This window comes from Syngnathus typhle, linkage group LG7, assembly GCF_033458585.1.
Source record: "Syngnathus typhle isolate RoL2023-S1 ecotype Sweden linkage group LG7, RoL_Styp_1.0, whole genome shotgun sequence".
NCBI lineage: Eukaryota > Metazoa > Chordata > Actinopteri > Syngnathiformes > Syngnathidae > Syngnathus > Syngnathus typhle.
Genome location: NC_083744.1, coordinates 18,551,464 through 18,566,771, shown reverse-complemented (window position 1 = coordinate 18,566,771; position 15,308 = coordinate 18,551,464). Strand labels below are relative to the sequence as shown.

General features: G+C 52.1%; 3 protein-coding genes and 2 long non-coding RNA genes across 5 annotated transcripts; 2 read left to right on the top strand and 3 right to left on the bottom strand.

The window, feature by feature from the left end:
- The first annotated feature begins 118 nt into the window (after nucleotides 1-118).
- On the top strand, nucleotides 119-3,232 carry asb13b (ankyrin repeat and SOCS box containing 13b). Its single transcript, XM_061284128.1, has 6 exons — nucleotides 119-360; nucleotides 910-1,109; nucleotides 1,329-1,479; nucleotides 1,730-1,864; nucleotides 2,099-2,290; nucleotides 2,444-3,232. Exons 1-6 carry the CDS (start codon nucleotides 279-281, stop codon nucleotides 2,590-2,592), a joined length of 909 nt encoding a protein of 302 aa, XP_061140112.1. The 5' UTR covers nucleotides 119-278; the 3' UTR covers nucleotides 2,593-3,232.
- Nucleotides 3,233-3,323: 91 nt separating this feature from the next.
- LOC133157516 (neuroepithelial cell-transforming gene 1 protein-like) lies at nucleotides 3,324-7,619 on the bottom strand. Its single transcript, XM_061284126.1, has 12 exons — nucleotides 7,303-7,619; nucleotides 6,527-6,593; nucleotides 6,344-6,403; nucleotides 6,148-6,255; nucleotides 5,892-6,062; nucleotides 5,740-5,802; nucleotides 5,569-5,665; nucleotides 5,149-5,225; nucleotides 4,756-5,013; nucleotides 4,488-4,658; nucleotides 4,213-4,399; nucleotides 3,324-4,038 (listed from the first exon to the last, which is right to left on the bottom strand). The coding sequence occupies exons 1-12, from the start codon at nucleotides 7,440-7,442 to the stop codon at nucleotides 3,731-3,733; spliced, it is 1,707 nt and encodes a 568-aa protein (XP_061140110.1). The 5' UTR covers nucleotides 7,443-7,619; the 3' UTR covers nucleotides 3,324-3,730.
- Nucleotides 7,620-8,291: 672 nt separating this feature from the next.
- Nucleotides 8,292-9,370, bottom strand: LOC133157520 (uncharacterized). The gene is made up of 2 exons (XR_009715025.1): nucleotides 9,210-9,370; nucleotides 8,292-8,923 (listed from the first exon to the last, which is right to left on the bottom strand). It is a non-coding gene; the product is annotated as an uncharacterized LOC133157520 (long non-coding RNA).
- A 502-nt stretch (nucleotides 9,371-9,872) lies between these two features.
- Nucleotides 9,873-12,553, bottom strand: slc35b4 (solute carrier family 35 member B4). The gene is made up of 10 exons (XM_061284127.1): nucleotides 12,234-12,553; nucleotides 11,708-11,821; nucleotides 11,536-11,638; nucleotides 11,403-11,452; nucleotides 11,239-11,320; nucleotides 11,108-11,171; nucleotides 10,923-11,032; nucleotides 10,769-10,844; nucleotides 10,609-10,684; nucleotides 9,873-10,532 (listed from the first exon to the last, which is right to left on the bottom strand). Exons 1-10 carry the CDS (start codon nucleotides 12,551-12,553, stop codon nucleotides 10,304-10,306), a joined length of 1,224 nt encoding a protein of 407 aa, XP_061140111.1. The 3' UTR covers nucleotides 9,873-10,303.
- Nucleotides 12,554-12,560: 7 nt separating this feature from the next.
- On the top strand, nucleotides 12,561-13,341 carry LOC133157519 (uncharacterized). The gene is made up of 2 exons (XR_009715024.1): nucleotides 12,561-12,700; nucleotides 13,112-13,341. It is a non-coding gene; the product is annotated as an uncharacterized LOC133157519 (long non-coding RNA).
- Nucleotides 13,342-15,308: the final 1,967 nt, after the last annotated feature.

Genomic DNA, 15,308 nt, shown 5'->3' with positions numbered 1-15,308 from the left:
GAGCGAGAAGCGACAAATAGCCTCCGTATTTGTGCTCACGTTGTATGCGATGACTACACTTCCCAGACTTCTTTGCTTTTGCCTGATCTCGTTTGAACGACGGGCGGGCGAGCGGACGGACGCACGGACGGACGGACGGGAGGGCGAGCGCGGCTTTACTTTTTGCAGCTACGTCCCGCGCGTTGCCGCCGCCGGCGCTCGCTCACCCGATGTGGCCGGCCGGCCGGCGGGCCTGTCGACGGCTTTTTCGGGTCGCAATGACTTGCAGCCTCCGTTGAATGTTCGACGGTGCACGGTCGAGCGAGGCAAATGACGGCATGGAGATAACGCGCAACAGGCCGTCCTTGTACGGAGACATCGGTAAGCAGCTTAGCACTCTGCGAGTTGCCATTCCAAACAGAAAGAAAGAAAGAAAGAAAGAAAGAAAGAAAGAAAGAAAGAAAGAAAGAAAGAAAGAAAGAAAGAAAGAAAGAAAGAAAGAAAGAAAGAAAGAAAGAAAGAAAGAAAGAAAGAAAGAAAGAACTGCGCCTTGCCACAATTCATCACTTGTTTTGTGAATAAAATGGAACTATACAAATCCAATCCAATTGTAAATGATGCTAAAGTCAAAAGAAGAAATGTTGATTTTAAAATGAATGAGCTGTCAAAGTTGGCTCCCCCATTCTCACCCGAAAAGAATACAAACAAATCATGCCATTCCAATCGATTCCGAATGTGTCAGCACGTCGTCACGTGTTGATAGGATTCGCTCAACACTTTCCACTTCTCTCTGCCTGCCTGCCTGCCTGGCTGCCTGCCTGCCTGCCTGCGTGGCTGCGTGGCTGCCTGCCTGCGTGGCTGCCTGCGTGGCTGCCTGCCTGCGTGGCTGCCTGCCTGACTGACTGCCTAACTGCCTGCTTGTCCGTGCAGCTCACGGTCTGGGCTTCTGGACGGAGCGGTCGGCTGTGCACGAGGCGGCGGCGCAAGGCAGGGCGGCGCGGCTGCAGCAGCTGATCCGGGACGGGGCGGCCGTCGACGCACCGGCCGTCGACTCCGTCACGCCCTTGCACGAGGCCTGCGTCCGGGGACACGCCCGCTGCGTCGCGCTGCTGCTGGCTGCCGGGGCGCAGGTCAGAACTTTGCAACCAGGATGCTCAAATACAGGGGGGGGGGAATAAAAATAGAGAGAGATCTGAAGCCGTGACCGGATGGATGGTATTGCCTGTCCATTGTAAGATGAATGAGTTGGTCTCAAAGTGATGGTCAATGAAATGAAAACAAGTCTTTTGGAAAAAACAAAGTCAAACTCCGCTGACGAGGGTGGCCTTTACCCCCCGATGAGCCCACAGGTGGACGCCCGCAACATCGACTGCAGCACGCCGCTGTGCGACGCCTGCGCCGCCGGCAGCCCGGAGTGCGTCAAGCTGCTGCTGGAGCACGGCGCTGCCGTCAACCCGCCGTTCTTCACCTTCTCGCAGCTGCACGAGGCGTGTCTGCGAGGTAGCTCACATCAGCAAAATCAGCACGTGCGCCATGATGCGTGGGCAATGGAGGTCAGGCAGGCGGGCAGCCACGCAGGCAGGCAGCCACGCAGGCAGGCAGCCTCGCAGGCAGGCAGCCACGCAGGCAGCCTCGCAGGCAGGCCCCGGGCGCCCGCCTCTTGAAGGCACCGACCTGACTCGAGGTCCACTCAATATATCACAGGGCATGTTTCCAAAAACGGCAATCTAATTGGAATGTTTGTCGACAGGCAATTTGGATTGCGTGGAGCTGCTGATCCAGCACGGCGCCTCCATGGAGGCGCACGACTGCCGCTACGGGACGCCGCTGCACGTGGCCTGCGCCAGCAAACACTACCTCTGCGCTAAAGTGCTCCTCAATGCCGGTCAGTGCAAAAAATGCCCAGCCGGGCTTGGCAGTGTTTCAGATCTTTTTGTCATGTTTTTGGCACCTGTTGTATGCTTTGAGTTTTGTCCAGTCATTTCTCAGCCCCGGCCTGCAACCGGCCTGCCTTGCCCTGCCCGGCCCCGGCCTGCCCGGCCCCGGCCTGCCCGGGCCCGGCCTCCCAATTTGATCAGGCCTTCCAGTGTTCCAGCGCAGCTGACATTTTCTTTCACAGGCGCCAATGTAAATGCAGCCAAGCTCCACGAGACGGCGCTCCACGCCGCCGCCAAGGCGCGCCACGTGGAGCTGATCGAGCTGCTGGTGGAGTTTGGCGCCGACCTGCACGCCCGAGACAACGCAGACAAGAAGGCCGTCCACTACGCGCCGCTCGGATCGCCGGCGCATCTCTGCTTTCGCTTCTACCAGGGTACGCACGCACGCGCGCGCCGACGCTCGGCTGCCACAAACAACGGGGATGTTTTGTCGTACTCGCAAAAAAGTGGAGTCACCGTGTGGAATGAAGGCTAATCGCAAGTGCTAACCATCAGCATTGGCCTACCTTGTGTGTTTTGTGGCGCAGACACGCCGCTGAGCCTTCAGCAGCTGGCGCGCTTGGCCCTGAGGAGGATCCTGGGCGTGAAGGCGCTCCACGTTTTCTCCCAGCTGGATTTGCCCAAACGCACGCTCGCCTTTCTGTCGTACGCCCCGGCTCCCGTCCTCCAAGTCTGACCAGCGTTTTGGAAGCCTCACTCACTCACTCACTCACTCACTCACTCACTCACTCACTCACTCACTCACTCACTCACTCACTCACTCACTCACTCACTCACTCACTCACGCAGGCAGGCACGTTGGCATCTTTTTTTGGATGGACTGGCCACCGAAGCCAGATGCGCCGCCCGACTTCTCGAGCGTGACGCTTACGCCCCTGCGATCATTGAAATCCAAAAAAACAACAATCTTGTTCTGCTAACAGGAAACAAATCCCTTTTTTCTTTTCATCTGACAAGATAGAACAGTCATCCTTCCCAAAGGTACACAGGAAAAAAAAAAAAAGAACCCTCCTACTACGTCTGTTGACAAAACTTTTAGTTCAAACAAGGCTGGGCTTGGAATGAGTCCTGTTTTCACTCTTCTTCTTGCAAATGAACAGCATCAAACATCATGGCGTGCCACCATCTAGTGGTCAACGGTGGAATGACACCCAAAACACACTGGAGCCCAAACAACAGTTACAAACTGTTTATATGGATAGATAAAAAATGCTGCAAACCTGCAGCGGAGTGGCGGTGTGTCTATACATTTGTAAATCACACAGATGGTTCTCCCTTTGTGAATTGTGTATTAGTAAAGGAGAGTGCTCACTCTTTGTTGGAGTTTTGCGCTGGGCCAAAATGGAGGGAGGAAAGATGGGCTTCTTTTTGTTATTTGTTCAGCAAAGACAAGCAATCACACTCATCTCAAAGACAAAGCGGCGGCCGGCAGGTGTTTATTTTCCCTCTGACACCGTTCCATTTCAAGGCTCGCTGGTCAAATAAAAACTGTTGGGTCAGTTGCAACGACGTAAACAAGAAATGTTAAGCGGGACTGACACACATAGGAAAGGCCAAATTCAATGATCCAATTTCACTTCTTTGGTGGGAAAATGGTTGCTTTTTACGGCACCCACCCATTTAACAGGAAAAAAGTCTTTCAAACAAATTGTGCCACTGTGTGCCGCCGGGGCACGCCACCAAAGAAAAAAACCGAGTCAACATACAGCACATGACAAACATGGACGGATTTTTTTTTTCTTTTTTTTTGTGTCTGCTACAAGGATTTGAAACAAAACACGGACGGACGGGATAAGCGGTGAAGCCGTTCACCTCTACACTCCCGTCTCCTTCCTGTTGATGGAGCGCCGCGACCTTTGCGGCCTGAGCTGAGGCCCCGCCACCGGACAGTTCTCGTCGCAGACGACCGACGAGCGTCGCTTGGCCCGCGCGCCGCCGGGGGCGGCCGGGGCGCCGTCGTCGCGCCGTGCCGCTGCGTGGCGCTGTGCCGTGCCGTGGCGCTCTGCCATGGCGTCGCGCAGGCAGTTGAGCCACTGCTGCTTGTGGTAGACGTCGTTGACCTGCAGGGTGTGCGACTGGCCGTGGGACGGGTCCGAAGAGCTCACGCGGAAAACGTTCTTTGCTGGAGGGAGGGAGGGAGAGAAAGGGGAAAAAAAAGGAAAGGAGGAAATACAAAAGAAATGAACATGTGCTACTTTCAGTGATGCAAATTGCAAAGTCGGAAAAAATGAGTGAGTGAGTGAGTGAGTGAGTGAGTGAGTGAGTGAGTGAGTGAGTGAGTGAGTGAGTGAGGCACCTTTGTCGGCGCTGGCAAAGGCCCCCCTGAAGGAGCCCCCCATGCGGACCTCGCCGTCCTGCAGGTCTTCCAGCGCCAGGTCTCGCACGGGGATGGGCTGCCTGTACACCTGGAAGAGGCTGCGCTCGTTGCGCGTGACCGGCCGGGTCAGGACCAGCAGCTCGGAGAACAGGAACACGTGCAGCCTCTGAGAGAAGCATGGGGTTTGCATTTGAAATGGAGCCAGGAAGCAGACCAGCTCGCTCTTCTAGTGGGAACGGACGCCACGCACTCACCAATCCGCTCTTGTTCCTCAGCTCGCCGTGGCACAAGAGACTGCGGCAGGTGTCGATCAAAGGGTCCCGCTGCTTGGGCTCCAGATACTCCAGCTTGTCCACGTAGTACTGGCACTCCGACTCGCCTTTCCTCACGTTGATGTCGGACAGAATGTCCTGGATGATGCACACCTGGGCGGCCCAAACACAACGCGTCCGCTTGGTTTCAAAGTGAAGGAAGGAAGGAACGGACGGCTTCGGAGGCGGCTTGCGCTTCTGCCACTCCTACCGCCCTCTCCAGGTTGGCGACGTCCGGGTGCTCGGCGGGGGTGTGCCTCATGATCTCGCGCAGCAGCAGTGGGTACTTGACCAGGCGCGAGCGCGGGATGTCCAGGAAGCTCCACAGGTCCAGCTTGCGGCTGAAGGGCGACTCCAGGCAACGCTGCAGGAAGTCCTGCACTCGCCGGTCCTGCTTTTTCTGGTCCAGGAGCGCCTTGGCTGCCAGCTGGTTGCTGCAGTAGTTTCTGTAGGCGTTCAGGCCCGGAAGCTGCCGGGAGGGAGGGAGGGAGGGAGGGAGGGAGGTTAGGGACCACCGCCTGCGTCACGCTTTGATGGCGCCAAAAGCGACAGCCCGGCCAGGCCGGTGCTGGCGGACGAGCGCCTCGCTCTGCGTCACGCTCACCCAGTCGATCACCATTTGTCCAATCTGGGCCACCGTCCCGTCGGGGCAGGTTCCGTGGGTTAGCTTCGCCAACAGATCTGCAAGAAATCAATCCAAACGTAGCGGCGCTCAAATCGACTCGCTTTGCATCTGCGTGAAGTCGCCGAGACCCCGCGATTGGATGTTGACGTGAAGCGACCTGCCGTCAATTGGCTGATCGGCCATTTGACACGCAAATATCAAATGTTCAACAATTGCCAGCCGTGAAATCCTTCCCGAGTGTCTGTGTTAGGCTGCCCCCAGGTGGCCGAGACGGGCAGAGCAGACGGCGCCACATCAAGTGCAACGGAATTGAAGCAGAAAATGCAGCAAACGTGCCAAGAAGATGCAGGGATTCACGGAAGGGCAAAAAGAGAAGAGGAGCGGGCTGGTGCAACCTACCCTGGTGCAGCGGGATGTAGGCATCCAGATCGCCGAAGATGTGCTCCAGCTCCTCCTCCGTCATGATGGCCAGCTTGAGCATGGGGTCGTGGTACGCCTGGCCAGGCCCAGCAGCCGGAGTTATTGCCGAGGCCGCAAATGATCGCGTGGTGTTTTTTAAAGCTCTCAAACCTTTCGTGCGAGCTGGAGATCCTCGATGAGATCCCGCTCGCCCCGGAAGAGCTCGTAAATGGCCTGGGGAAGGAAAAAGAGCGCTCGGGTTACTGGCCTGGAACGTGCTGGTTCCTCACCAGTTGCTCCAAAAAGGCTGCCGGATGTCAAACCTCCTGCCTCTTGATCTCCTTAGGGGAGAAGGAGCTTTTCTGGTGAACGTCCAGCGTCTCCGACCACAGCGTGCTGTTCCTGCGCTTGCTGGGCGTGGGAGCCACAGCCGCCGCCGCCGCCACCTTGCCGCGGAGCGCCGGCGACTTGACGTCCCCTCGCAGCGACATGGACTGGGAACGCAACTTGAGCATTGAGTTTGACAAGTGGCCGATTGTGGGACGGAGGCCCGAGGGATTATCGTCCACCCGGCGTCACCTGGAGGCTCTGGCCGAAGCGCCGCACGGCTCCGTTCTTGGAAGGAGACATGAAGTTGACCAGAGACGACACTCTGGCCAGCGGCCGTCCTCTCTTGTTTGTCGGCTCCTGACAGAGGCCACAAAGTGCACGCTCGTAAGAGAGACGTCGGAGAGTCCGAGTTGAGCCGAGGTGCAAAATTGACAAGGACTCTCACCTTCAGGTCAAAACCGGACAGGCTGACCGTGTCGTCTTCCTTTTCCTTGCGTTTCCGCTTCTGCGGCGACAATATTCGCGTTTCAACGAGACGAGTTCTTGTTTATCTGTCGTCACTACAATTATGGGGTTGAAGAACCCCCAAACTGGCTTTAAGGGGGCCTGGTGTTAAGCTTGTACTCACCAGACTGAAGTCCCAAGGTGTCCCTGGAGTCAGAAAGGTGAAGGAGCTTCCTCTCTGCAGTGGAGCTCTAATAAGAAGTGGCACAAAAACATCAGCGCAGCACACTACACACTCAAATACATGGCGAAAAAAAGAAGAAAAAAAGTAATATCGAGTACAAAAACGGAGTAAATGAAAGTTAAAAAGAAGCGCTGATTTTGCGTGAACAATCCGCAGTGTGTTTCCAAAGTCGAGCTGCACCCTGCTGCTGCTATTTATAAAAAAGAAAAGTTAAGAAAAAACTGCCTTGAGTCTCAGCGTGGACTCGGTGCTAAGTGGATGACACCCACGGGTTGATCCGAATGATCCTGTGTCCTACTTTTACAATTCAAGTAAATGGAGAAATGTGGAATCCTTGACAACTGAATGTGTTATTTCAACTGATAATGGCCTTATATTAAACGGTGTTTTTTGCCCCGAACAAAACTGCAATGCACAAGCCGATTAACTTCTTTTTTTTTTATTGCTTGTTGGTGTGGTTTGATCGGGACTGTTGCGTTTGGATGCAAGCGGTAATCCATATGACCTAAAAGCGTCATTAGCTGCATGCATAGCTAAAATGAGCTTTCGATCGATTTGATGAAAAGGCTGCGCTGCGCTCGAGTTGGAGTCATGTGATCCGAAATGTCCGGATTCTCGGACGCACTTGAACGCATCGTTTACCAATCGCTAACAAGCAAAGCAATCCGTTTTTTCGTAGTAGCGCTACAGAGTTCGGTTTAAACACGTTGATGTACTTGTTGGAGTTATTTCTGCGGAGCATTCTCGGCGAAGGTTCAGCAAGGCTGCAGACACTGGCGGTGGACAATCTCGATGACGTCCGACGAAGCTTCGTCTTTTTCCCCAACGGCGCTTTCACTTCTTCCCCCTCTTCCATCTCGCAGAAAACTTTCTTAGGTTCGAAAACAAAACCTTGAAGTGAACGGAATGACGGAAATGGCTCGGAGATGAATTGTAAATGTAACAAAGACAACAGACTGCTAAAACTGAGCACAGGCAACACGGCGGAAGTTTGAATATGGCGGATTATTGTAAATGGACCAATTAGAGAAGAGAACGCTACAACTGGGAGGAGCCATGGAGCAGAAACTTCCAAACTTGTTACGCTTCCTTTTCTACGGAAGAGGATTAGGGCCAGTGAAGAAAAAAAAAACGAGGGGTGACAGGATTCTGACTTTTTTCTCAGAATTCTGACTTTAAAGTCAGAATTCTGACTTTATTCTCAGAATTCTGACTTTATTCTCAGAATTCTGACTTTAAAGTCAGAATTCCGACTTTAAAGTCAGAATTCTGAGAATAAAGTCAGAATTCTGACTTTAAAGTCAGAAATTGGGAATTCTGACTTTAAAGTCAGAATTCCGACTTTAAAGTCAGAATTCTGAGAATAAAGTCAGAATTCTGACTTTAAAGTCAGAATTCCGACTTTAAAGTCAGAATTCTGAGAAAAAAGTCAGAATCCTGTCACCCCTCGTTTTTTTTCTTCTTCACTGGCCCTAATCCTCTTCCGTACTTTTCAAATACAGGAAGAAGAAACTGCGATATAAATTCGTTACTGCGCTTGAGATCCGATATTTTTTGTCTCAACAGTTACTAGCAGTGTCTCGATCTTTCTGGCATTCATCAAATAATTCCACTTAGATGATTGACAACCTGACATTTTACAAATACGACGAGAGTATATAAGACAATGGCAGCAACTAAAAGTCACAAACGCTCAAGAGCACTGTTTCGGATTAAGACAACTTTATTCACATCAATTTTTGCATTTGACTCGCTCCTCCGCATGGATATGAAACAGCGCCATCTGCCGGATCTGGTGAGGCGCTGAATCGCCACCGCGCACTTTTACCACCCGAGCGGTCCACAAATACAATACGTACAACTTCATTGATATAGCGCATTTTACAACAGCTGGACATTGAGAAAATGGTGTGAGTCCACCTCCCAGAAGCCTCATTTCATGTGGTGCTAGACACGGTACAAAAATCTACGTCACCAAATGAAACCAGTTTCTGAGTGCGGCCCTTAAAATGAGAGCTCAAGTTAAAAGGCACAGACATTGAGAATGATCAGCACGTCACAGTTGCAGAAAGATGCACGATAAAAAATTTAAAAAAAAAGCCTACAACTGTGCCACAAACTGCACGTCATTCATCCTCCTGACACACACGCGCGGACAGAAAAGCTCTTACACAGTCGAGTGTGTGCTCTGAGGAGTAGTAGCAATCTTCAGCCCGATTCTTTTGTGGACTGGAATATCGGAGCCACCGTGGGCCGCCCACGAGTTAGTATTCACGTGTTCTCAGGAGTCTGAACTCTTCGTCTGGTCGCTCTTCTCGGCTGGACTGCTTCCAGCACCTGTATGGGGAGGTCACGGGTAGTTTTTGTCACCTTTTGGTCCAATCACTCTTCAGCCAGTAAGCAGAAGGTCGGCTCTTGGACTCCCGCTCTGCCCGAGTCATGCGTCGTCACCGCTGTGCGAATGTTTGTAAAGTAGAGTAAAGTAAAAAACAAAAGCTAGTAAACAAACAAACGTGGCTTCAAGCTGTTGTGGGTTCACTACCAGTTGAAGCTGGCTAACCATAAAAAGAAAAACACACATGTGCTTCAAGCAAAACCAAAACAACACTTTGACAGCACAGACCTCATTTTCTTTCGAGGAACTAAGTGAGGCAATAGGTACCCCAGCCAAGAGCTGCGGTGTCGGTCGGTAGGTAGACTGCCATCGCTGAGAGCCACTTCACAAATAAATCCTTGAACAGTCGAAAGAAATTGGAATGCTTAGCATGCACGCACACAAGAGCTTCTTCCTTTCTCGGAAGCTCCATCGCACGCATGCGCGATGCTCTGCTTTTATCTGGAGAGCAGCCTTCTCTTACCTTCTTCTGTCCGAGATCTTACCATCAGAGAGTGCGGGTGCTTGGGATGAGCATGAGGAGCGAGCGCAGTGAGTCACTCGGCGGCCGCTTCCTGCGGCGAGCTCCACTCAAAAGGCCGAGAGAGAGGAGCGCGTCACGTTGCGGTCGTCTGACTCACACTACGGGAAGCAACGGGCCGGCCGGCCGGCCAGCCGGCCCACCCGCACCCCATGCGCGACTCACGGCTGAAGAATGCCCAAGAATCCCTGGGCCATGGGATGCCTTCGCCGTGACTCGCCACCTGGCCTCCACGCGCACATCCCACTTCCCTCGCCGGGGGAATTTTCCAATGTGCGGGCCGTGCACAAAATGCGAAGAATGCTTCAGATGCTGTGATGTCACATCTGTTAGCAACTGGAATGAAAGTCTGATTCCACACCGGTACAATATTGAGTCCAAATGTACTGACATTTTATTGTCAATTGCATACAATAATGTCATTTGATAAGGTGGCACATTAAAAGACCTCATTAAAAAAAAACAAAAAAAACAACTACAACTCCCTTTTTGAACTTGGAAATCCGAGGAAACCAAAGTTCGTTCCACTTCGCTAGTGGTTCACGTCCACTTGACGTTTACGCCCCTGAACCAAAACTGTGATCCCGTAGCACTGCTAAGGTGAAAAAAGGAACAATCCTATTTTGACTACGCAACAAAGAGGCCAGCACACATCACATGGGCTCTGAAATGAGGTCCTAAATGTAAACAGTCAGCAAAGTGAAGCTAGCTGAACATTTTTGCAGCAATTTCTACTCGGTCGGTTCCTTGCCATCGCCGCCGCCGCCGCTTTTCAAAGGGTAGCCGCAAAGAATGTGCTTCGTCAGCGGGCCTTCTTCTTGGGCGCCGTCAAGCCGCTCCACACCTCGGTGTAGAGCAGCGTGCCGGCGAAGACCACGCCCGTGCCTGCCCAGTGCCACGCCGTGAAGGGGTTTTGGAAGTACACGATGGAGACCATGAGGCTGAGAAACTTCCTCAGAGTCACCACCAGGGTGACGGTGAGCGAGGCGCACTCGGTGGTCAGCACAAAGACGCCGCGGATGCACACGTACCTGAGGGCTGGGTCAAGGCGGACAACAAAGCGGGTGGCGCTCGCTCCGCCCTACCCTGGATAGTGGAAAAGGATACTGCGTGACCACGTTGGCCAGCAGGTAGAGCCACATGATTGGAACTTGCACACGGAGGAGCGGAACAAGCGCCGCAGCTGCAGGGGGGGGGGGGGGGACAAGTTGACGCCATTTTGCACCAAGCTAACAGGCCTTCCAGGAGCTTGACATTTGCCACTCACTGCTCTGACTGAAGAAAACGCAGTGGTTGGAGATGTCGGCGGAGAGGAGCAGGAAGCCCGGCAGAGGCAGGAAGTGCTGCGTGGGACACAGAAGAAAGAAAAAAATAAAACAAGAACCAGACGGCTGGCTCCAACAAAGGCCGTCAGTACTCACGTTATAAAAGAGCGCCTCTTTGGAGTGTTTTCCGTACTTCTTGTAGAGCGTCTCCTGGAAAATGCCCATCCGCGCCGACATCAGCAGAGCGAAGGTCAACATGGCGATTCCTGAAAGGACGACCAAGGTTAGGGACGAGGGGGGCGACGCGTCTCGTCTCGTCCGTCGAGGCCAAGCTCACCCACCCACGAGCCAGCGCACAAAGGCGCGAAAGCCTCGCTCCTCCTCCGAGCCCACGTCGGCCGCATTCTGCGGAGCCGCGCCGCGCCGCCCACGTCAGAAAGGCTTTTGGGAGAATTGGGAGCGGGCCACTCACCACTTGCTTGGCCGACATGACGGTGCAGATGAAGATGCCGGCGGAGATTAAAGCGATGGAGACGTATTTGCTGGGCGGATACCTGCGGAAAGACAAAGGGCAGCTCCAGAAAGGCGGCGAGGGGAAGACGGCGGGCGCGACGGCGGGCGCGACGGGCCGGCCACCTTTTCTTCAAGATGACGATGCCCAGGATCATGTTGGCGATCAGAGAGCCCTGCGAGCAGACAACCCACCCACAAAGCACCGTGACGCTTCCAGGCCGTCAAGCTCGCCCCCAACTCTGCGCTCCTTTCTCACCGATCTGAAGATCATGTGCAGAGGCATGGAGATGTTGAAGTTGAGAGCGTAGTTGTTGATCACGCTGACCGTGAAGAACATGGTCACCATGATCACATAGTTTCTGGTGGGGAAGCGGGAAAGAAAAAAAGCGCGAGTCACGCAAATCCCAACGCCTGGCCAGAGTGCTCACCTGATGGGGATGGCGGGCTTCTTGCTGCCCAGACGCGTCTCAAAGATGAATCCCTCCAAGGCGATGAACAGAAACTGCGCAAATGTGACGATGTTGCCGCATCCCGGGAAATCTCTGAGTGAGGGAGGAGCGCAAAGAAGGGTCAAGGCAAACTGGAACTGCATGGCAAAGTAAATCCCGACATGCTGCGCTGCCAAAATAGTTTGACATGAAATGAGCAGACCAAACAAAACGCCTCCTGACGTCACTAACTAGGCCACGCCCCGAACAGGACACTGTATCCAGCCGTTCCTATTTACACTTGCCAACCTAGTTCAGGTTTTTGTGCAATACAATGATCTGTTTAGAGATGAAAAAAGGTGAAACCAAAAAAGGCTTTGGGCTTGGTCATCGAACAAAATCAACTGGTAAATGGAGGGACGGCAGTCTACAGCACTTGAACGATTCACTTTTGCGTTACGTTGCACGGTCCGAAGGCCAACAGTTTGCAAGTGTGCGCGTGCGCGTGTTTGCGTGCGCCACTCACCTCACAAGCAGCTCCAGAAACACCACATTGCTACAACACCCGACAAAGACCAGAATAATGGCAAAGACCGTGCCCATGGTGGCTCGCTTGTGTGTGTGTAAGATGAAATTTCTAAAAGTAAAACGTGAACAAAAGCATGCCGGCTGTAGTTTGAGCCCGATGGAAGGGCCGCTCCGCTTGACTCTTTGGCTCGAGTAGTCGACACGTCGGGTTTCCGCCTTCCCAAAGACTCCTGGGAGTTGTAGTCCAAGGTTGAAAAGCCTCAAAAACGACCCCACCAAGACATCATTCACCGCTGGTTGTTGGCTAGTTGAGTACATACGCTTTCAGCAACAAAACGAATGTTGAACCAGCAGCCATCAGAGTGAGCTGAACGGACGTCTGCACAATTAGACGATCTTGGCAAGCGAGGACGTGGCGTCGCGCTCTAGCTAGCTAGCTAGCTAGCTAGCGTCACTCCAGCAACAGTAAGAGATCAACAGCCTTGTCCCGTCAACGCCAAACAGCAGCCGGCTTGAATTTGTTCATAAGATACACACACCAGCAGCAGTCAACATGATCGCAGTCACGGACTGGCAACTTAAGAGCTGCTCACTTTGCGCTTCTTTCTGTTTGTATTTTGGCGTCAAAAGCCGCTTTAGCTATTTGTATGCGGTGAGCTGACTCAAACGCTATTGGTTGGGGGGATCGTGACGTCACAGAAAAGGGGAAGAAAAAGATAGACCTGCATTATTATATAAAAAAAAGCATGCAATGACCACTTCCTTTGGTCTATTAATCAACTCATTTTAGCCAATAGAACGTGTATTTAATAGTTGCTTCAGTATAGGTACCCTTTTATTGTCGTCTAACTTGTAATTTATTTATTTTTTGTCCAGTTTCACGTCTGTTATTTGCGGGATGTCCTAAACAGGCCGGGCCCACTGGACTGACTGGCCAATGCGGGATTCCGCAAATTTCGCTGGAATTCAACTCAGAAGTCGTTGTTTGAGCTAAATGATGCATTGCTGTTGAAATAGTGTACAAGAATTTGTGGCACGGTTGTTTTTGTAGGAACATGCTTGAAATAAAGTGTCTCTTGGGAGAAAAAACCCAAAAGAATCGTTAATTAACCAGACTCTTAATCTTACCTGTCCCTTCATCCATTCATTGGTCAAGTGGCCTTTCTACAGTGGAGATGCAGCCAGCAAAAAATGTGACGTGCTTCAAACAGCATCCCAATTGGGAGTACTCGGCCGCCGGGCCCCTCGGCTCGCTTTGACTCAAACAAAATGATGGCTGTGCCCTTAATGATTAAACAAGTGTGTCAGCAACCCACCCTGATGGAGCAAATGCAAACAGGAAGTGGCTCAGCGAGAAGGGGGCTCCGACGGACAGGGAGTCGGGGCAGGCCGTCGCCGGCCCGGGAGAGCTTTTCATTTTTCCAGCATTGGAGAGGCCCCAAGAAGAATGGCGGTCATAAAAATTGGAAAAAAGGTTTGATTCCGGTTTATGGGTTGAGGAGAGGTGTCAAAATATGGGGTGCCGTGGATGTGTGTGTGTGTGCGTGTGTGCGTGTGTGCCTTCCCGCCTGTCAGCCTTCCGGCTGTGTGCATCTGCAGAGGACGAGGCTCATGCATTTCGTTGAGGTCACCACTGCACAGAGAGAAAACGAGAGACACTCACCATGTGCCGTCCAATGTTCTCACAGCACCACAAGTAGGAGTGAATCATTTTGCCACCTCGAGTGTGTGTGCGTGTGTGTGTGTGTGTGTGCGTGTGTGTGTGTGTGTGTGTGTGTGTGTGTGTGTGTGCGCGCATGCCCACTTACTTTGCCTGCATGGCCACGTCTGAAATGCTTCCTCCTGCAAACAGTGGCGGGCGGCACTGGTGGGAATTACTTCTTGTTTTCAACTCAATTTTTCAGGTGTCTGAATGTTCTCAGGTTGTTGTTTTCTAGACTCAACGGATACCGTGGCGCCTTGACATATCCGTGAAGAGACTGATACAAGAAAACAAACTTGTCCTCAATTTGTGATGTCACAAAGTGAAGAGCCACCGCAGCAGACTAAACACACACCCAGGTGTTTCTCAGACCATCCATCCATCCATCCCTCCCTCCCTCCCTCCCTCCATCCATCCATCCATCCATCCATCCATCCATCCATCCATCCATCCATCCATCCATCCATCCATCCATCCATCCATCCATCCATCCATCCATCCATCCATCCATCCATCCATCCATCCATCCATCCATCCATCCATCCAGAAACTTGAATTGATGGCTGTTTTGATTTTGGTTCGTCAAGTAAACGATAAAAATGTTTCCATTTAGCCCCTGTGGTGCTCTCAAAAGCCGAACTGTGTCGTTTGGTGCATTTAATGAGCTTACTATTGTAGGGAGTGTGGATCTATCCTACTTTGTGAGCGGTCCCTTAACGTACCTCGAGTCTTCTGCCGAACGCGCGCGTGATTACGGTGGAGGCGGGATTTTAGTCTTCATTTTGGGTTCGAAAACGAGCCACCTAAAGATTTAGAAAAATAACTTCTATTACAGAGAAAAAAAAAACTCGATTGCCATTGTGCCAAAGGTAAGATCGAATCGTATATATGCCTAGCTGTAATTACATGTGGAAGTCTTGACATAGCACGAGCCAGACTGTTTGGAGGGTTCTAAAACTCGGACTAGCAAGGCTAATGTTAGCATGTCAATAGATTTTCCCATACATGTTAGCATAGCAGTACGCCACGAGCGCTGCCCCAAGGCCAAGTTGTTCTTGTTGTCAAGTGAGTTAAGTTCCCTGCCACCATACACGAAACTTCTGCTCACAAGGCAAAGCGAAAAATGGCTCGTATCTTGAAAACTCACATGTGGCGTTCCTTGTATCTCAAGGTACCGCCATATTTCAGCGAGATGGCTCAAAATGAAGCTCCTTGCGTCAATCTCTCCAGGTCTTCAAGAAATTGCATGAATCACGTCCTCTGCTGCCCAAAAGTAAGTTCACGCTTGATTTCTGTCTAGTCCATGACCTTCTGACGATGCCCCGTTGCCCTCAATTGTTTTGGGGGATTCAATTTGAAATGTCATTCATT